We start from the raw sequence: 22,615 nt of genomic DNA, 5'->3' as shown, positions 1-22,615 counted from the left end.
TTATATTTGTTGCAGAGACATTTATTTGAAGCCTATGAATGGCCTGTCCTGGGGCGAGTCCTTCGGGAGCTATTAATATTAACAATTTCAGCGGCACAGGGAAGAGTCTGACAGTCGCCAAAATAAAACTACAAATCCCAGAATGCTCTATTTCCTATTTTTCTGCGAGAATCTCGGAAGTTGATATCAACCAATCCCTTCATGGAGAGCACTTGCTATCAGCCAATCAGAAGCCGAGAGGCCGCCTGGCGGTGGATGGAGGGCGGTGCCCTGTGTTTGAAATCGGAAAGTTGGCGGGGCCGCGGGAGCTGGGTCGGGAGACTTGCTGTTGGCAGTAGGTGGCACAGATCTAGTGTGGAGAAAGCGGCGGGACTCAGGCCTGCCTGAGAAGGTGAGGAAGCGGGCGCTGAGTTGGGCTCTTCGCCCCGCCTGTCGCCATAGAGGAAAGTGGGTTTGTGGAGCAGAATGTGTATATTCGGGGCGGTGTCTGTGAAATTCGCGTTTTGTGGCTGTTTGGGCCTGGGGGGAAGGGGGACCCTGGCCGGGTGGGCCGCGGCGGAGCTGAAGCGTCTGGGTTTCACTCAAGAGATACCTTTGGTCCTCCTGGGAAGGTTTTAGCGTCACGGAGAACTGGTGGGATCTGGAGTCATAGGTCATCCTTTTACATAAGAGGGTACTGAGGTCCAGAGAGTCCAGCACACGTCCTGGGCTGAACTCACAACGTTCCCACTCCAGTTTTCATTTTACTGTTACTTTTCCTGTTCTGGGCTTGGAGGAAGAGGCAGGGTAGATCTGTGGGGTCTTATCCTATGTGAGGGGGGCTGGCCACCTTGCGATCCAGGTTGTAATAACAAACGGTCATAGTTAGAGGGGCCTTACAAATCACCAGTTTTATTTGTGAGAAAACGGAGTCAGAGTCATTTTCTCCGGGTCACAGAGCGTGTGAGTGTCCTGCGCAATTACATCCACCTACTAACAAGTTCCTAGGAGGTAAAGGTGTCCTGCTGGATTCTTGCTGCACCTTAACCACAGTTAAGCCCAGGCGGCTTGATCCACTCTTGAGTATGTAGAATTAAAGATAACTTGCTAACCATTTCCTAGCAAAGGCCAAATTGCCAAAGTACTGTATACCTGGTTGGAATATGTGGCTGATTTGATTTCAGTAACTCTTAAAGAATACCCTGTGTGTTCTATTTGTAGCATTGTCTTCATAATGGTAGAGGACGAGCTGGTGCTATTCGATAAAACCATAAATGAATTTTGGAATAAATTCAAAAGTACTGACACCTCCTGTCATATGGTGGGGCTCAGAGATACCTACAAGGACTCCCTCAAAGCATTTGCAGGTACCTAAACTTAACTTGTAACTGTCTTTGCTGTTCTTGTTTATTTTTTTAGAGTTATTTCAGCTGAATTGAAACTTCAATTCCAATTTTTCTTTCAGAAAAGCTGTCTGTGAAATTAAAGGAAGAAGAACGAATGATTGAGATGTTTCTGGAATACCAAAATCGTATGTGAAAATCTAATCACGAGGTGTTTTTTTTTTACAGAAAACATTTTTATCATGAAATCCCTCATACAAGTAACACAGTGAATTTTGTGTGTATATGTTCATACATATACTCATATATAAAAAATAAACATTTTCATACTCAGCATCCAGCTTACAAAAGAACATCCCATGTTACACCTTTCTCTTCTCCCCTTCCAGAACTAACCTATCCATATGTTGTTAAGTATTGTGTTTTTGAATGTTATATGAGTGGCATTCTTTTATGTGCATTCTGTCCCTTTTTTTCATTCAGCATTGTACTTGTGAGATTTGCCAATGCTGATGTGTAAATGCAAATAGTTTTTTTACAAAATGAGTTTGCTTTCACATTGGACATCACAACGTGGGGATTGAAAAGCTGGAATTCTCTCAGCTCTTTGGGGTAGAGTTAGTACTCTGACAGTCTTTCTCTCCATGTTTTTACTACTGTTCTTGCCTTCTCATTTCTACCACTCTCCAGATTGTCCTCAGTGGATCAGTAGCTTTCATTGAATTCTCACACATACGCCACAAACTTATAGCCACAGATCAAATTCCACTAGAGATACTCAGTTTAGTGAAACCATATTTTAAACACTTAAATTGGAATATCCTTACATGGGGCATGTGTTCTTTCATTTGCCACAGTCCCCATTTGGCAGAGTCCCCTTTTGCCTCTCCTTACCCACTTTCCTCATTGTATAGCCAGTGAAGGCATTTTACTTTATCGTGCTGGTAGGTTATTTTGCCAGACTTTTACCCATGTTCACTTTCTAAGCTTCCCTGAAGCTTCCATGCTCTTTCACTGCTTCTTCATCCCCTCTGTAACCATAAATAAAAAAAAACCTCTTTTGTTTGTACGTGCATGTATATAAGAGTGATATTAAGTTTGAGTCCTTTAAACACTTTTTGTTTGTAGAATCTCTGGGCATTAGAAAATTAAGTTTGAAGCCAGGAGTGGTAGCTCATGCCTGTAATCCTAGCTCTTTGGGAGGCCTGGGCAGGAGAATTGCTTAAAGCCAGGACTTCAAGACCATCCTGAGCAAGAGTGAGACCCCGTTTCTACAAAAAAAAATAAAATAAAATAGAAAAATTAGCCAGGTATGGTGGTGCACACCTGTAGTCCCAGCTACTGGGGAGGCTGAGGCAGGAGGATCATTTGAGCTCAGGAGTTGGAGGTTGCATTGAGCTATGATGATGCCACTGCACTCTAGCCAGGGAGACAGACAAAGGGAGATTCTGTCTGAAAAAAAAAATTAAGTTTGAAACTGTCAATGTTTACTACTGTGAGTCTCAGTGTGCTCTTTGGTGATCTATTTACTAAGTGAGGATGAACTGTTTTTATGAGTGGGAAGAAAACATAGATGGGTTCAGTTTTAAATGTGTTTATTGTGTAGTGGGTCTTGCAGGTGGAGACAGCTGGTAGGTAATGTATATATCAATCTGGAGACTAGCAAAGAAAGTGGTCTTTGCTGAAGATAGAGATTGGGAGTCTTTAGTGTATTTTGGGGGTTGAAGCTGTGGAATAATGTGTAGAGTGAAAGAAGACAGCTTAGCATAGTGATAATATTTATAGAATCATTACTATATATCAGGTGCTGTGCTAAAGTCTATATACACTGTCTCCTTCAATCCTTGTGAGAGTTTCCAAAGTAGGTATTATTCCTATTTTACTGATGATATTGGTGGCTCAAAGAGATTGTGATTTGCCCTGGATCATCAGATTGACTCAAAAGGCCCCATGCACATTGAAAACATTACATTTCCTCTCTATAATTTGAGAGGGAGGTAAATTGAAAGAACCAGGAAAGACAGAATTAGTTACTGGAGAACAAAGGAAGTAGGAGAAGGTCAGAGAAACTGAAAGAGGAGAGAAGAAAGAAAGGGTGTTGTCAGCACTGGGAAGTCACAGATAGGTCCAGTAAGGTAAAGACTGATAAAGATAACTGTGTAGGGAGTAGGAACGACTGAGGGAATTTATTCACTCACCAGATAATTTGTTGAGCTACTACTCTGTGCCAGGTACTCTTCTAGGAATATATTGCAAAGAACAAACAGCCAAAATTTCTGGCATCTGTTCCATCTAGTTATAGCAAGGAGGAAGATCATCTATTGAAAGTGACAGGCATCTACCATGAGCAGGCTCTTAATTATCTTAAATCCTGAAATATAAGAGATTATCTGTGTTTCACAGATAAGAAAATTGAAGCTCATTGAGGTTAAACTTGCCAAAGGTCTGGGTTTGTAGCCTAGATGTCTATGCTGTTTCCATTGTAGCATACTGACCAACTTTAGAGGGAGGGTTTCTGTAGTGAGTAAGAGTGAAAGTTTGAAATATCAGTCCTAGGGGATAAGAAACAGCCAACTATGTACATATACAGTAATAGTCATGCAATATTGAGGGCCCTTACATTTGTACTGCCACAAATCCACATAGTTCTTCAGATATTATAATAAAAAACACATATATGGTATGTATGTGTCAATAAATACCATATATGTGTCACATACTAGCTTGACATTTTTCACATTATTATTGGATACTCTAACCCCAATGAATGGGGCAGCCATTATTCACTTTCAGATGAGGAACAGAGTTTTAGAAGTTGTGATTTGACCGAGGTCCTTGGGTAACAACTGATGAGCTGGGTTTGAGCTGAGACATTTTGGCTTTAAATCTGGATTTCTTTTGCAGTATAATCTAATACTTTAAATGGTAGCATTTTTCTTTCTGGTAATTATGTTTATTTTTAAATTATACTTGACATAATATACAATAATGTCCAAATTCTTGTAAAATACTGAAAAGTAAACAAAAAATATCTGTAATGTTGAGAATCAACACTTAACAAAATGGCTTTCTATTAATAGCTTTTAATTTTCATGTGCTGTGTAGATTTTTAAACAAATTGTGTTCATGGTAGCTCTATAACTATCATATTTTTCCTTTTTTCCACTTTGAGAGTATTTCCCTACCTAAGTTCTTTGAAAATATTTTCCGTTTTATTGATATACCATTATTTTAATCATTTACTTCTTAGACATTCAGGGTATTTTCAGCTTTTCATCATTATAAACACTGAAAAAGAATTTTTATATGTAAATATTTGCACATACCCTATTTTCCTAGGGTAACTTTGTAAAAATGAAATAGCTGGGTCCAAGGATATAAATATCTTTAAGGCTCTTTTATTTTACAACATCAAAAATACTTTCCAGAAGGATCCTAGCATTTTGCTTTCCTCTGAACACTAGCTGTTATTTTTGCAAACATTGTTATAATGAAAATTGGAATGTTACTGTTTTATTTGCATTTCTGTGATTACTCTCAGGTTAAATCATCTTTCATATTTATTAACCACCTGCATTCTGTGCTTCATCTGTTTATCCCTTTGTCTGCCTTTTTCTTAGGAATTTGCATTTGTGTCTTCCTCTTTAGATTAAAATGATAATGCATTGTTGGAGGAGGATAATTTAATGGAGAAAAGCATTGCCTTTGAAGTCAAGACCTGAGTTTGAATGCAGGTCTTATTATTTATTGCATCCTAACAAATACAGCTTTGGGCAAGTTACTGAATGCTGAGTCTTTTTACTCTTTTGAAAAAGACAGTAAGACTTGTATAATAATATTATTGTAAAACTTAAGTAAATTTGTGTAAATATATGGTGTTGAACAAAGTACCTGGCATATAGTAGAATTTTATTCTCATTTGAGTCAGATATGAATTTTTTATGTAGCCATATATGCCTTTCTCTTTGATTTCTTTTTGCCTTTGTGTCAAAAGATCTTTCCTCATATAGTTAATTTTATATTCACAGATATTGCCTTTCAGGTTTTGTAAGATTTCCTTTTATGTTTAAATATTTAATAAATAAGGAATTTATTTTGGATTTCAACACTGTTTAGGAAATAATCTACCTTTGGACCATTGATTTGATGATATTTTATTATCACATTAACTTCCTAAATATGCCATTGGTTGTTTGGGGATGTCTTTTTTGTTTTACTGAGCCATGTGTCAGATCTTCAACTAGTACCCCACTATTGTGTTATAGTGTCACAATCACAAATGCTACACTTGATAGGGCAAGTCTCTTTCCTTGATATTTTTCTTTCCATATTTTCCTAAATATTTTCACCTGTGTATTCATCAGAGAAATAACTACTTTTATTAGATCCTCCCTTTCCCTTCTCAAATTCCACTGGGATTGAGTTAAATATAGAAGTGAATTTGGGAAATATTGACATCCTTATAATATTTAGAATCATAAAATGTCTCGTCACTTATCTAGGTCAAATATGTGTCTCAGGCAAGTTTTGCAGTGTTTTTTCATACAAAGCCCACATATTTTTTGATCTAGGTTATTCTTGAATGTTTTGTTACCACTGTAAATGAGATTTCCCTATTGCCTGAGGAATGCTGGTCTTGAGAGATGTTCCTCTAGCACTGAGAATTCCATGCTCGGTTCAATTTGGGAAATAGATAATAGTGTATTTCCCTTTTGAAGATTCGTGGTATTTAAGGTCCTTACAAGTTCTGTGGTAGACTAACTTATGTAACTTTAAGGAAAATGTTTTCTAAAATCACTTATCCTTGGAACATATATTTATTTATAATTATGATACTGGAATTAAATGACAACATAGATATTTTGGTCTATTTGCTATAATGCTAGACTATTGGTATTATTAATTGGCCTTTGATTTTAAAGTGTTCAGATTTCATTTAAATATCAGTAAAACCGAAAATTAAATCAAAAATTCATGAGCACATCATAAAGCACCAATTGAGCTCTGCTGGCTCTGCTTGAGTTCTTAGGCTTTTAGAGCCTTCCTGCCCTATTTAGCCCCCTGACTGGCACTGTCTCTGGGCAGTGGGCCCCAAGTTATAGCAGTTGTACCTATTTTCCAGCCAACAGAGGAAGGAGCAGCCCTGCCAGTGTTGTTCTCTTTCTCGGCAGAGAGGTCTGACCAGATTTATGGACAGGCTTTGTTGTTTTTATTTTGAGCATGTGTGTGTGAGAGAGCAGTGTGGATAATTGCAGAAGCTGAGAGTTAAAGAGAAATAGGAAGACTTGTAGGGTAGTGAGGGGGACCAGGGGAAGGCAGGGAGGGTGGAGGATTAGAATCAAGAAGGGGTAATAAAGTGCTGGCCAGTATCTAAGATAGATGTAAAAAGCCTGTGTTTTGGTATTTTTGTATTTGCTTCGCAAATATAGTGATTTTTACAAATTGAAGGTATCTGTTATGGTGGTCTGTGATCAGTGATCTTTGATGTTACTGTTGTAATTGTTTTGAGCTCCACCAACCGCTCCCATAGAAGACAGTGAACTTAATGGATAAATATAGTGTGTGTTCTGACTGCTCTACAGACCCGTCGTTTCCCTTCTCTCTCCCTCTCCTTGGGCCTCCCTATTCCCTAAGACACAGCAATATTGAAATTAGGCCAGTTAATAACCCTACAGTTGTCTCTTAAGTGTTCAAGTGAAATAAAGACTTGCATATTCCTCACTTTAAATCAAAAGCTAGAAATGATTAATCTTAGTGAAGAAGGCATGTCAAAACTGAGATAGGTTGAAAACTAAGCCTCTTGTGCCAAATAGCTAAGCTGTTAATGCAAAAGAAAAGTTCTTGAAGGAAATTATTAGTGCTACGCCAGTGAACACAAATGATAAGAAAATGAAACAGCCTTATTGATGACAGAGAAAGTTTTAGTGGTCTGGATAGAAGATCAAATCAGTTATAACATTCCCTTTAGCCAAAGCCTAATCCAGAACAAGGCCCTAACTCTCTTCAATTCTAGGAAGGCTGAGAGAGGTAAGGAAGCTGCAGAAGAAAAGTTGGCAGCTAGCAGAGGTTGATTCATGAGGTTTGAGGAACAAAGCTGTCTTCATAAGGTAAAAGTGCAAGGCGATGCAGCAAGTGCTGAAGTAGAAGCCGCTGCAAGTTATCTAAGAGATCTGGCTAAGAAAACTGGTGGAAGTGGCCACACTAAACAGATTTTCAATGTAGATGAAATAGCCTTCTACTGTAGGATGTTGCAATCTAGGACTTTCATAACAAGAGAGAAGTCAGTCCCTGGGTTCAAAGGACAAAGGCTGACTCTCATTAGGGACTGATGCAGCTGGTGACTTTAGATTGAAGCCAGTGCTCATTTACCATTCTGAAAATCCTAAAGGACCTTAGGAATTATGTTAAGTCTACTCTGCCTGTGCCCTAGAAATAGAACAATAAAGCCTGGATGACAGCACATCTGTTTACAGCATGGCTTACTGAATATTTTAAGCCCACTGTTGAGACCTACTGCTCAGAAAAAAGATTCCTTTCAAAATATTACTGCCTGTTGACAATGCATCTAGTCACCCAAGAGCTCTGATGGAGATGTACAAGGAGATTATTGTTTTCATAACCGCTAACATCTATTCTGAAGCCCATGGATCAAGCAGTAATTTCTACTTTCAGGTCTTTTTTATTTTTTTAGAGAGAGGATCTTGCTCTGCTTCCCAGGCTGGTGTCTAGAGCTGGGATCATATCTCACTGCAGCTCAAGGGATCCTCCTGCGTCAGCCTCCCAAGTAGCTAGGACTATAGTTCACACCACCATGCCTGGCTAACTTTTTCATAGTTTGTAGAGACAGAACGTGGCTGTTTTGCCCAGGCTGGTCTCAAACTCCTGGCCTCAAGTGATCCTCTCGTGTCAGCCTCCCAAAGTGCTGGGATTATAGGTGTGAGCCAGCGAGCCTGGCCTCAAGTCTTGTTATTTAAGAAATACATTCTGTAAGGCTATAGCTGCCATACATAGCAATTCTTCCAATAGACCTAGAGAAAGCAAATTGAAAACCTGGAAAGGATTCACCATTCTAGAGGCCATTAAGAACGTTCATGATTCCAACATTCGTGGAGATTAAAATAGCAACATTGTTATATTTTATGTAGTACTGCAAATTCTGATAGATTTTCAGTAGATTTTTCTGAGTATTGTAGATAGACGTCAATTGTCTACATATAATGAAAATAGTTTTTTCATTTTCAGTAGTTTTACCAGTTATATATCTGTGTTGGCCAGAAACTAATAGGAAATATATTAAATGACAATGATAACAGGCATCTATTATATTTTATTCCATTTGGAAATGCCAAATATATGTTAGGAGATTTGAAAGGTTTTTGTTTTATTTCTATCATGTTAAAGAAATGTCCTTCAATCTATTTTAAAAATCAATATCAGGAGTAGGTGCTAAATTTATACATCATTGTCTCTTCCATGCTTGCTCAGTTGATTTCCTAATATTACACCTTCACTATATGTCTTTAGAATAAACTATATTTGCTGTTAGTGATTTTTTTTTACTGTAAGCTAGTAATAATATTTTAAGTATTTCTACGTCTGTGTATTTAAGTGACATTAGTTTATATGGTTGTGGGTAGAGGGATGGTGCTATCTTTATTGAGTTTTAATTTCAGATTTATGCTAACATTGTGATATTTGTCTACCTGCCTTTCTTTACTTCTTTCTATTTTTTTGGTATGTTCTGGAATAATTTATATAGTGTGAGAATGAGCTATTTCCTCAAAGCACTGGGTAAAGCCATCTTCTAGAGTTTGTTTTTATTAGTGGGTCTTATTTATGTACTTATTTGGAGGGGAGAGCTGTAGGGGTCATGATTGTCTAATTTTCTCTTTCTTGGTTTAATTTGGTATTCTCAATTTAAAAAGCATTTCTGTCTCAGTTTTGTTTTCAAAAATATTAGAAAAGAATAGATTTGGATTTTTTTCTTTCTGTTCTTTGATAATTTTTGAATCATTAGGAAATGCTTATCAATCAAAACATTATTAATCTTAATGAAAGTCAATAAATTTTGGTCTTTTCTTAGCTATATGTCAGACAGCACAGCATACATATTTTAGCTAATACTTTGTGCTTCTTACAGAGATCCGCAGGCAGAATATACTCATTCAAGAAAAAAAAGATAACTTGTTAAAGTTGATTGCTGAAGTAAAAGGCAAAAAGCAGGAATTGGAAGTACTGACTGCAAATATCCAGGATCTTAAGGAAGAGTATTCTAGGAAGAAGGAAAGTAAGTTTCCAGTTGTGAACATATTTAAAGCATTAATCTAAATATGGAAGTAGTGATGGTTCACAATTATGTATATCTTGCTCTAGCTCTTTACAAAAAATGGATTACAGTACCTCAGGGCATAATCAGCTACTCATCTCTGGGAGGTGTCATTAAAGTTAGCTAAGTGAGTTTTATTTTCTTTTGTTTTACTTAAAGAGCCTTCTCCTTTGATTTCTAACATAAATAGTAATAAGGAAACTGATATGAAGCTTTAATTAAGCAGAGTGGGAAATGGTGTCACTAAATAAGATTTGCTATGGAGAAGGTGTAGTGTAATTTATGTAGCATACGTTTATTGTTGTTGCATAATGTTGTTATGCAACATAATTTATAGACCATACATTCTCTGCTAGGTCTTATTAAATTCTCTTGCTATGCTGCACAGTCTCTTTATCTAAAAAACTTTTATATTCAAATGAATGCTTCCTTTAGAAAGGAGTCTTTTTTGCCCATAAACTAAGTAATCAATTCTTCAAATCTCTTGAAAATAGAAAAATTTGTTTTGTTAATGTTTTTTCTTGCAGAGTTCTTATCCACATCTAAATTATGAAGTTATTTCTCTTCTGCTAAGTATTACTTAGGGACTTTTATAACTTTTAAAAAATTCTAAACTAGCATGAAATAAGGCTGATCTCTCATGAGAAATAGTTATACTCAAAGGAATAGAATACTTTTCCCATGAAGCAATTAATATATACTTGGCTGTCCAGAAAAAGTAAAATAGTGTTAAGTGAAATCTTTCTATGCTAGCCATGCAAATTCCTGTCCTATTTATTCAGGCTACTACATAATAAAAGAGAACAGAACTACATAATAAAATGGAACAAAACGTATTTCTCTCACTATCTGTATGTTTTCTTGAATAATTTTTCCTTCGAACTTGAATTAACAGAGCTTTTTTTGCTAATTCATAGAGAGAGAAACTGAATAAATTAAGCAGACTCATATGCTTGGCATTATTATAGTTTTCAAGTTTTAAAAAATGAATTTAAAAAATGAGCATTAATTATTTTAAATATTTGATATAATGTGTGCTTTTTAATCATAGCTATTTCTACTGCTAGCAAAGCTAATGCAGAGAGGTTGAAAAGACTGCAGAAATCTGCAGACTTGTATAAAGATCGACTTGGACTAGAAATTCGAAAAATTTATGGTAAGTATGCTAATATAAGTAAAACACAGGAGATTAGAAAAGTATGTCTTTTCTTAAGTAGAGAAGAATTTTAAAAATATCTTCAGCTAAAATAATGACCACATTATTAACTTTTCAGAAAATAGGGAAAAATTATAATTTTAATTTTTTTTATCACTCTAACACAGTTAATGATCCTTTGGTTATCATTAAACATTTTAATAAATTTATTTTTGGCATGGTTGTCAATATGCAAATAAATTCTGTTCTTTGTTCTTACTGGCCTTGTGCCATTAGCATTTCTCCAGTTGCTATAGTCTTCATAGAGTAATTTTTAACTTATTCAATCATTTTTCTATTGTTTAATACATGTATTGCTTCTAATAACATTTGGATTCTGGCAGGTTTTTTCAATTTTAGAAATATAGTAGTCCCCCTTTGTCCATGGTCTTGAAAATATTGAATGAGTATAGTATAAAAAGATATTTTGAGAGAGACCATATTCACATAACTTTTATTACAATATATTGTTTTAAATGTTCTATTTTATTTTTAGTTGTTATTAATCTCTTACTGTGCCTAAAATTTATAATTTAAACTCTATCATAGGTATGTATGTGTGGGAAAAAACATGGTACAGACAGTCCCTGATTTATGATGGTTCAACTTACAGTTTTTGACTTTACAATGAGTTTTGTGAGATATTAAATGCATTTTTGACTTATGATGAGTTTATCAGGGCATATCCCCATTGTAAGTTGAAGAGCATCCACATACACAGGGTTCAGTACTATCTGCGATTTCAGGCATCCACTGGGGGTCTTGAAACTTATATAACAGTGGACATATATCTCCCATTTTTTGTATAGTTTTCATGGAATTGTTTCCCAAAGAAGAATTACTGGGTTAAAGCACATGAATATTTTTATCGCTGTTACATGTATGTGTACTAATGTATAGCAATGTCAGCTGTATTGGGGCTCCTCAAGATTACCCTCAGGTTTGGTGATTCTCTAGGACTGCAGTCCCCAACCCCCTGGGCCACGGACTGGTATTGACTGTGGCCTGTTAGGAACTGTGCCACATAATAGAAGGTGAGTGGTGAGCGGTGGGCAGTGAGTGAGCGAGCAAAGCTTCATCTGTATTTACAGCCACTCCCTATGGCTCACATCACTGCCTGAGCTCCACCTCCTGTTAGATCAGCAGCGGCATTAGATTCTCATAGGAGCATGAACCCTACTATAAATTGCGCATGCGAGGGACCTAGGTTGTACGCTTTTTATGAGACTCTAATGCCTGATGATCTGAGGTGGAGCTGAGGTGGTGATGCTAGCACCGGGGGGTGGCTGGAAATACAGATTATCATTAGCAGAGAGGTTTGACTGCACAGAGACCATAATAAATCAGTTGCTTGCAGACTCATATCAAAACCCTATCAGTGAGTGGCAAGTGACATTGTAATAATAATGGAAATAAAGGTGCACAATAAATGTAATGTACTTGAATCATCCCAAAACCATACCCTCCCCACCTCCCATCTGTGGATAAATTGTCTTCCATGAAACTGGTCTCTTGTGCCAAAAATTTGGGGACTGCTGCTCTGGGAGGACTTACAAGATCCAGCATGTAATCAAATTCATGGCTAAGATTTATTGCAGTGAAAAGATACAAAGCAGGATCAGCAAAGGAAAAAAAGCACATGGGACAAAGTCTAGAGGAAACCAGGCCAAGCTTTCAAGAGTCCTAACCCAGTGGAGTCAAACAGGACATGCTTAATTCCATCTGCATTGCATTGTGACAATACACCTGAAGCGTCATCTACTGGGAAGCTTATTAGAGACCCTGGAAGCTTTTGCCTGGTTTTTCTTGGACTTTACCGCATGCATCTTTCTCCTTTGTTGATTTTGCTATATCTTTTCACTGTAATAAATATAGTCCTGAATACAACCATATGTTGAGTGAATCCTCCTAAGGAATCATCAAACCTGGAGTGGTCTTCAGGACCCAAGATGTACCAGTCACGGGCTAACCAGGCAAGGCAGGCCTTTTAAGGTGCTAAGGATATCAGTCTCAGGCCTGCTATGTTAACTCTTTTACATACACCTATCTTTAAATACAATGTAAGACAGAGCTCATTTCGTTGTATTGTTGCCAGATTTGTGTTTTTTGGGGGGAGGGGCAAGTTATGTAGGCATGAATAAAACTTTTTTCTAAAAAAAGGCATTTCTTTGATTTTTTTTTTTTTTTTTGAGACAACGTCTCCCTCTGTCACCTTGGCTAGAGTGCCTGGTGTCATCATAGTTCACTGCAACTCAAACTCCTAGGCTTGAGCCATCCTCCTCCCTCAGCCTCCTGAGTAGCTGGGACTACAGGCACATACCACAATGCCTGGCTTACATTTCTTTGATTATTAATGAAAAGGTGACCAGTTTTTCCCCCATTTGTTTACAAGTTATATTTTTTTCTTTACCTGTGTGAGGCCTTTATCCATGTATCTATTGATCTTGGTGTTTTTCCCAGAAATTGGAATGAGTTTTTAATAAATAATATTGACCTTTTGATTAAAAGAGATATGAAGTCCAACTCTGAACTTTTGACTCATTAAACTCTAAGTATATATTCACTGTCATCCTTAGGTGCTTTTTTTACTTTAGTTTTGTTTTTAAACAGCCAATTTTAAGCCTTTAAAATTATTTTTAGATATAAAATAGAACTTAATGATAGCCCACAAAGTCAGGAAATAATATTTTAAGGAAGAGAAAGCCCAAATTAAAACCCTTCATTTTTGTTTAACTGAATGTCTTATGAAATCTTTCTTCCTTGGCATAAATCCCTCTCATTTCTATTAGTAGTTTAAAAACCTGGTATACTGGCCAGGTGTGGTGGCTCATGCCTGTAATCTAAGCATCTTGGGAGGCTGAGGCAGGAGGATCACTTGAGGCCAAGAGTTGGAGACCAGCCTGAGCAACAGGGCAAGACCTGGTTGCTACAAAAATTAGAAAAATCAGCTGGGCATGATACCATGCGGGTGTAGTCCCAGCTACTTAGGAAGATCACTTGAGCCCAGGAGTTTGAGATTGCGGTAAGCTATGATAATACCACTGCACTCTAGCCTGGGCAACATAATGAGACCCTGTCTTAAAAAAAAACGTGGAAAACAAAAAAAACAGCCTGGCATACTGACATAATTATTTCATTTTGAAATTGATTGCAAGACAAATTTTTTCAAAGTTTCTGAAGATTTCTTTTTATAATTAAAACAATTTTTAATGAGATTTTTAAGTTATGCTGTAGAGAAGAGCTAAAATGCATGTGAATTTGTACTTTGTGGCTGCTGTTTTGAATTTCTACAAAGAATTTACTCCTTTGGGAGCATTCGCAGGTCTTTGGAAAATAGGCTAAATTCAGGTAGCTATAGGAAAATGTCAAATTAAATTTGTTTGACAGTACATTTTTTTATTGTGGTAAATTATATATAAAATAAAATTTGCCAATTTAATCATTGTTAAGTGTGTCATTCATTGACATTAATTATATCCACAGTATTGTTCAGCCATCACCAACCACTATCTATTTCCAAAATTTTTCATCACCCCAAACAGAAACTCTGTGCATGTTAAATATTAACTGCCCATTCCTCCCTCCCCCACTCCCTGGTAACCTCTAAACTACTTTCTCTTCTAGATATTTTCATAGAAGTGGAATCACATCATAATTTGTTTTTTTGTATCTGGCTTATTTCACTTAGCATTATATTTTCAAGGTTCATCCATGCCGTAGCCTATATCAGAACTTCATTTTATTTTATGGCTGAACAATATTCCATTGAATGTGTATACATCTATATATTACATTTTATTTATCTGTTATCTGTTCTTGGACACTGGGTTAGTTTTACCTTTTGGCTACTGCGACTAATGCTGCTATGAGCATGGCGTTCAGTTATCTGTTTGAATCTCCATTTTCAATTCTTCTGACCATATACCTAGGATTGGAATTGCTGAGTCATAGTGTAATTCTATATTTAAACTTCTTGAGGAAATGCTAAACTGTTTACTACAGTGGCTGTGCCATATTACCTTCCCACCAGCAATGTGCTAGGGTTCCAATTTCTCCACATCCTCACCAACACTGTTATTTTTTGTTTATTTATTTTATTGCCGTCCTACCGAGTGTGAAATGGTATCTCATTGTAGGTTTGATTTGCATTTCCCTAATGACTTATGATGTTGAGCATCTTTTCCTTTGCTTATTGGACATATGTGCTTTGGAGTAAGAGTTCATTGACGTCCTTTGCCCATTATTGAATTGAGTGGTTTTTCTTTTCATTTGTAGGAGTTTTTAAATATATTCTCTGTATTCAACTCTTATCAGATAAATGCAAATATTTTCTTCAATTCTGTAGGTTGTTTTTTCCTTCTCTTCATAATGTTTTTAAAGAACAAATGTTCTTTAAAAACAAAAGTTCTTTAATTTTAATGAAGCCCAATTTATCTATTTTTTCTTTTGTTGACTGTGTTTTTGTTGTGATATTTAAACTACAGTATATTTTGAAACTAATTTGTAACTTCTACATTTGGGTTGGTTAAGTGACCATATATACTTAGCAGCACAGATACTGATTAAAGATGGTAAGAAAGCTTATCTCCATTGAATGCTTTGGCATACTAAAATATTCTCATACTAAGTAATCTCTTTTTTTCAGGTGATAAGTTGCAATTTATATTCACTAATATTGACCCTAAACATCCTGAGAACCCATTTATGTTTTCCCTGCATTTAAATGAAGCAAGGGAGTACGAAGGTATGTACTAGTATCTCTTAACTAGTGTTTATGTTGGTGTCCCAAAATGTTATTTGAATCAGAATATAAAGTAGTATGAAAGAAAGTAACATTCCCACAAGCTGTTGCTTCCTTTTCCAGTCATGCTTCTTGGGAGATAGTCTTTTAAAGGATGTGAATATCATTCTGATTTATAGATATTATCTAGGAGTCTTAATAAGTAACATTACTTCTGGGGGGCACAGGGGCCACAGTGGCTGAAAAGTCTAAAAAACCCAAAGATCACTACATTTCATATGCAAATGTGAATTGTCTTTTTAGAGGACTTTAAAAAAAGCTAAAGCTTCAAAGGATATGTCTGCCTAAATGTGAATATATAATATTCATATATAATTTATTCAAGTAGGTGATTTTCAAATCAAATGTAAAATCACCTGAATTTAATAATTTATTTTCCCCAAAAAACTATCCCACCCTGAAAATCTCACACATTGATAATATAGGTTAGTTACGATTCTATGGTAGGCCACAAGACTTTGATTTATGAAGAATATGTATGATTGATAATAGTATGAACAAGAAGAGAGTAGAAATATATTTATCTTTTTTATTCTAATAATGCCCCTGTATAAGTAATCCTTAATTTCTTGGAATTCATAAAAATGGTTCTCAGCTCATTACACACCTATGTATCATCTAAAAGCATTTATAGCTGACACTCAGATGAACTACTGAGTCGGTGCTCTGCTGTGGGCTGGTGACTCAATTCCTATTCTTATGGAATTTATACTTTGCAAATCTAAATCTAATTCATATGTAAATGCATGGGTTTTTTTCTTTTTAGGTAATATCTTCCAGTCTAATGAGTGCTAGATTTTAAAAAGCAAGCCCATAAAACTTCTTACCTAGCTTTTCAATTTTCTTTGAATTGGATATCCTCTAGTACTACATAGTCTGATGGTGTATGGTAGTATGTTAAAATAGAATCTACAGGATAAATTTTGAACCAAATGCTCTTTGCTGTTCTTTGTCTGCTATAGACATGGACCTTATTTCCTAAGCAGTCTGTACCAAAGAACTGGAAATCTGATATTGTTAGATTTCTTTCCTTTGGGCAAAGGACAAGATTGATGGCAGAGAAAGCTGGATCATTCTTTTCCTTTGACTACCCTCATTGGAGACTTGCTCCTAGTATACTAGCTGGTACAGCTACTGTAGTAGAGGGCCGTACTGTTATTTGTGATTTTTTTTGAGCCTTGTTTGATTAGTAGGCCTTGTAGATACCAGTCTTGGAATAGCAACTACATTTTCTAATGCCTTCCATTCCACTTGTAAAACTTTAGATATTTCTTTCCATACTTATGTAAGCTATTAGGATTGGCATTGAAAGTTCTTTTTTTATCCAGTGGCCAGAAACCAGAAGTCAGGCCAAAGTTTTGCGGAGAAAAATGACTTAACAGTTAAAACAAACTGTTAAAACAGTTTAGTTAAAAGAAAATGTATAGGTTTGAGAGGATGGGAAATGGCATTTTGCATTACTAAGCTCTTCAGTCCTTGAATACCATCTGTTTAAATTTAAAGCAAGATTATAGCACTTAAGATTTGAATATTTAGATTAAAGAAAGGAAAGGTCCAAAAGATAGTTAGAATATGAAAATCAAGTATATCATTTCATGCTCAAAGCATTTCATTAAAATGGAATTGACATTCAAATCAGATGAGAGTGTCTAAATTAGCAATACTTCTCTGCCACAAGAAAAATCTCATTCAAATTATCTTTGATTTTTTTTTTTCTAGTGTCAGATAGTGCTCCACACCTTGAATGCCTAGCAGAATTTCAAGAGAATGTAAGGAAGACCAACAATTTTTCAGCTTTTCTTGCCAATGTCAGGAAAGCTTTTACTGCTATGGTTCATAATTAATGTGTAAATACTGTATAAAAATGGTTTATTTTTTTTTCTGCTGTGTATTTCTTATTAAAAGAGTTCTCACTATCTGTTGTCTACCTATAATTCTTTGGTCTTTTTGTGACATCTCTGTGTGGTGTATTTCCTTAAGTCACAGTATCTGTCCCCCTGCCCTCATTATCTGCAGTTTTGCTTCCTGCAATTTCAGTTACCTGTGCTCAACCAATCCAAAAAGATTAAATGAATGAGTATAGTGCAATGGTGTATTTTGAGAGAGAGAGAGAGAGACCCCACATTCACATCACTTTTATTACAGCATATTATTATAATTGTTCTATTATTATTATTGTTGTTAATGTCTTATTGTGCCTAATTTATAAATTAAACTTTGCCATAGGTATGTATGTATGTGTAGGGAAAAAACATAGTCCATGTAGGGTTTAGCACTATTCATGGCTTTAGGCATCCAGTGGGGGTCTTGAAACATATTCCCCACAGATAAGGGGGTCTACTATATTTTAATTAAAATCTTTGGCAAAAATTTATAAAGTAAAATGTATTCTTTTAAAAATGAGAGATAACTAGTATGTTTTTTTGTTTAAATGTCAGGCACGGGTAGTTTATGGCTAGCAATGGGAATGGAAATTTGTTCAACCCACACTATGTCTCAGTGGTCTTTAAGTTTTTGAATGGCATGGACTCTTAATATTAAAAGATTAAGAAGGTAGTCCAACCTAAGGTTGACAAATTTTTAAATGTATTGGCAAAATAAATACTACTATTTTACTATCATCCTAATGTCAGAAAAGAAAGAGTATTTTCATCTTACACCAAGAAGGATCTACAGTTAGAATAAAGGACAGTCCTTTACAATAGAAGGAAGTATTTTACTCACATGTCTGGAAAAGGATATATTTTTCAAAATCCAAATGTAGAAATTTATAACCAATGTCCATTTTATAATATTTATATCATTTAATTGTCTGGATATATGGTTGTCATCTTGGGAGTCTATTTGCCATATACTAGAACTCAAATGTCAATTTGTTCTAGGATTTTTGTTTTTGTCACCATTCTTTCCTTATAAATTTTATTGTATTTAAGTGTGCTGGCTATAGTGGAAGCCACATAATGCTGTTTTAGGATATCTTGGGCATACCTAAAAGCCATAGAACAATAGCCTCCATGTCTCCAGTTGCTTCTCCTGCCTTCTCCCTGAATAGTCTGGGAGAAAAGTTCAGAACAGTTGCCTGGTTGGTGAGAGTAAAGGAAGTTTCAGAGCACCCTTTCACAGCCACTGTAGGGGGCAGAAAGGTGTGATGCCTTTCCTTACCCATCATAAGGGTCATGGCTGACACTCCTATAACAAAGACAGGTTAAAAAGAGAAAAGTATAACAGATTAATTAAAGTTTTACATGACATAGGAGCCTTTAGAAATGAAGACCCGAAGACCCAGGGGAAATTATCTTGTGTTTTTATGCTTAGGTTTGATGAAGAATGGATAGCTGTGTGGGACTGATTGGACAAAGAGGTATGATCTAATGGTAATAGACTGAAGAGGGAAGCCCAGAAGGCCTGTCTATTCAGATTCTTCTTGGCCTCTCTGTAGCTTTCCTTCCTCCCAGGTATGGAGCAAGACTCCTCTGGAACAAGAGTTTATGACCTACTAACAGACAAGGCAGGTCCGAGAGTTCCTTTATGTTCAGCTCCTACATAGAAAGATAGGGGTGGCAGGTTAGAGTAATATTTAGGTTTTATGGCTTGCTTTGGGAAAGAGGGGTTCTGGTTCCTAGAACTTGTTTTAGGGGAGAAAGAAGGGCAGGAGACAGGAAGGCAGAGAGAAACTTTGCTTCTGAAGCTATTTCTGAGGCCTTCCAATCTCCTTTAAGTACTCAGCATGCCAAGGCACCATACTTTGGAGTATCATGTTCTGAGCCCCAACACTGCTTATGCATGGGATTTGGCTCATGGCTTTGCTCACCATCATATACCAGTAGAACTTATCTGGAAAGAATGCTGTGGACTAGTGGAAATGTCACTGATACATACCAGTGTGCAGACCAGCTTTTGGGAACCACTGATTGGTATTAATTCTGCAGAAATAAAAGGCTAATAAACTGCCCTGGTGATTGGAATATGTGCAACCAGCAATAGGTTTAGCATAGGCTTAACTAAAGGGAGTATGTTTCACAGTGGGAGTACAGTGAGGAAATTGTCCAATTTTCCTGGGCAGACCTTCACATTTGGCCTTACTTTTGGTATCTCTACATTTAAATGAATACATAAAACCATATCAAAACCCAACTTTGTTTTTTGTGGACCTACCTTGATTTGGAGCTTAAATTATATCAGCAAGATCAATTTCTTAGCTGTTTCTTCTGGAATAAGGCTCCATATGGTAGACCTCAGCAATTTTAAGCTTATCCCAGTCTCTGAACCAACTTCTGGTGATTAAGGAGGTAAAATACTTACACTGGATTATACCAGATTTCTCCCTGAAACTCATGTGTGGAGGCAGATTAAACTCAACAACTGGGCTAAGAGTGGGGATCTTACAGTTCTCCAGAGAAAGAGAGCCTAGATGTTTAGTATTTTAAAAAGTACATGTTTACTGAATTTCTCCACTTGAAATATATCGACAGTGAACAAACATAATAAACCTTGAGGGAAGATCTTGTCTCAAACAAGACTAGGGAAAGATCATGTCTCATGCTGCAAACTCTTTATAATACAGTGTTTTGACCCATGCAGTGAAAAGATACGAGGAGGCATCTGCATGGCTTGCCTTAGCAAGAAGAAATTCTGAAGGATCTCATAAACCTGCAAGTTGCAGAAATGAGGATTGGGGATGAGAGAAGAAATGGGTAACTTCCCACTTAGGGCCCCTTTCTCCTCAAGGAACTGCCATTATTCACTTCTAACTGGTGGGTGGAGTTGGGGCAAGATCTGGGAATGAGGCCATATAGCAAGAAGGTCACAAAAGGGATAGTGTAGGAACTAGCTTTGCTGCTGGATCCAAAGCCGAATGTACAAAGAAAAGTACAGTATTATGCCAAACAAAGGGCCTTGAGCCATGGAACTTTATATTGATTTGTTTTCTCCACAGGGAAGTTGACTTATTCCAAGATTAGGGTTATCCTGGCAGTCTGACCGCCTTAAAATAATAGCCAATATGTTTCTAGTGTTTCTTACATGCCCAGCACTGTTATAAGCCCTTTACTGTATCTACTATTTATATTCTCAACACTCTATGAGGTGGATAGTAACCATAACCCTGCTCTACACATAGGGATTCCAAGGTGCTGGCAATTTGAGTAACTTCAGGGCACATGGCTGGCTAGTTCTACAGTTGGGATTGAAACCAGATGATGGACTGGCAACTGAATCCATGAGCTTCACCTAGACGATACCTTATTGCCTTTCCATCTATATTGCAGGTAAAGTATGCAAAGACAAAGTTCTTAAAGATTTTAAATTAATTTGAATTTCCATAATATAATTTAGCTTTTGTGTTTCTATAGAAATATAATGATTAAGAATAAAAAGTGAAAAAAAAATGCATGGGAGGAATGTTTTATCTGGATCCTTAGAGTCCCAGTCCATTTTTATGTTGCTATAAAGGAATACATGAGACTAGATAATTTTTAAAGAAAAGAGATTTATTTGGTTCACAGTTCTGCAGAGGCATGGTACCAGCATCTGCTTCTGGTACAGGCTTCAGGCTGCTTCCACTCATGGCGGAAGATGAAGGGAAGCTGGCGTGTGTAGAAATCGCACCTCTAGAGAGCATGCAAGAGAGGGGGAAGGCAGTGCCCAGCATTTCTCCTGGGATCCAATAGAGAGAACTGGCTTACCATGAGGGCAGCACTAAGCCATTCGTGATTGATCCTCCCCCATGACCCAAACACCTCCCACCAGGCCCCACATCCAACAATGGGGATCACATTTCAACATGAGACTTGGTGGGGCCAATCAAATCATACCCAAACTATAGCAGTTAGGAAATAACCTCACTAAAGTGGCAAAGCAGCTGCAGATCTCAGTGAAACAGTGAGCAGAGTACCTGGATTTTAGAAGCCCAGTGGCTCATTGAGAACAGTCTCTAGGGATATAGACTGCAGTCATTAACCAGGTCTTTATGAGAATGGTGGGTGGGAGGGCTGTTGACTTGTACACACGTTTTTTAATCTGTTCAATCAAATATAATGCCCTTACTTTTTTTTAAGTTTACTATATACCAACCTGGGAATATTCTGGGGCTGATATTAATAGCTTACATTTTAAAGTTGATACATTATGGAAATTGTACTTTAAATGATTAATAATACACAGGAAAGGCAAAAAAACTATCTTATTAAACTTGCTCTTTTTATATATTATATTTAAAATGGTATGTTGCAAAAATGAAATAATAATTTTAAGCATTTAAAATCTCCCTAATGTGGAAATAAAGCATAAGATACAAAGATAAAAGGTTTTCTTAAATGGAAAAAATATTCACAAGTAGTAATATTGAAATGGAATCCAAATGGGGTCAACTAATCTATTCCACATTTTATAATAAAATGAAACAACATCTGTAAACTCAATCACAAGTTAAAAAAAAAAAAGCACAAAATCTGCTAGTGTTCTAATGGATTTAAAGTTTCAGTTTCCAAGATAATGAGAATTAGAAAGTGTTGTCTCTCTTCCAATTCAGAGAATTCCTGTACAGAGATAATTAGTTATGTTTTTAATTTGTGTATCGTGGCAGCAAATTGCCTTTTTAGCTCTTACTTAGTGTAGTGTCTAGCACATAGTAGAAGCTTAATAAATATTTGTTAATGTTGAACACCTTATCAAGACTCAATAGAAAGTTATTTAATGGAGAATGAAAATTGCACCTTTGAAAAAGAGCTGGCTTGTTCAATAATACCTGTACACATGTTGCTGTGGTGCTTGGACATTTTTAGAAGTTAAACATGATTCTGTTGACAATTCTTGCCTCAATAACAAGCTGATAGAGAACAAAATTCTTTCTGAATAAAGATGAGTTTCATCTAAGTAGAAAAAGAGTCCATCAGTTAAGTAAGTAAAGAGGAAGATCTATAATCCATTTAAAATCAGCCCCTTTCTTGGTATTGTTAAATATATTGTGGTGT

General features: G+C 36.3%; 1 protein-coding gene across 2 annotated transcripts; it reads left to right on the top strand.

Annotated features, from left to right (window-relative positions):
- Nucleotides 1-234: 234 nt before the first annotated feature.
- Nucleotides 235-17,610, top strand: SPC25 (SPC25 component of NDC80 kinetochore complex). 2 transcript variants are annotated; one of them, XM_012781873.2, is made up of 7 exons: nucleotides 235-391; nucleotides 1,201-1,346; nucleotides 1,445-1,510; nucleotides 9,463-9,609; nucleotides 10,700-10,804; nucleotides 15,489-15,587; nucleotides 17,364-17,603. In XM_012781873.2, exons 2-7 carry the CDS (start codon nucleotides 1,214-1,216, stop codon nucleotides 17,486-17,488), a joined length of 675 nt encoding a protein of 224 aa, XP_012637327.2. In that variant the 5' UTR covers nucleotides 235-391; nucleotides 1,201-1,213; the 3' UTR covers nucleotides 17,489-17,603. The 2 variants fall into 2 exon arrangements, with proteins under 2 accessions (XP_012637327.2, XP_075861746.1); XM_076005631.1 differs by lacking the exon at nucleotides 10,700-10,804 and having other exon boundaries at nucleotides 17,364-17,610.
- The last annotated feature ends 5,005 nt before the right edge of the window (nucleotides 17,611-22,615 follow it).

Source organism: Microcebus murinus, chromosome 8 (assembly GCF_040939455.1).
Source record: "Microcebus murinus isolate Inina chromosome 8, M.murinus_Inina_mat1.0, whole genome shotgun sequence".
NCBI classification, from domain to species: domain Eukaryota; kingdom Metazoa; phylum Chordata; class Mammalia; order Primates; family Cheirogaleidae; genus Microcebus; species Microcebus murinus.
Note: the sequence above shows the minus strand (reverse complement) of the source record. Positions and strands in the feature narration are given on the sequence as shown.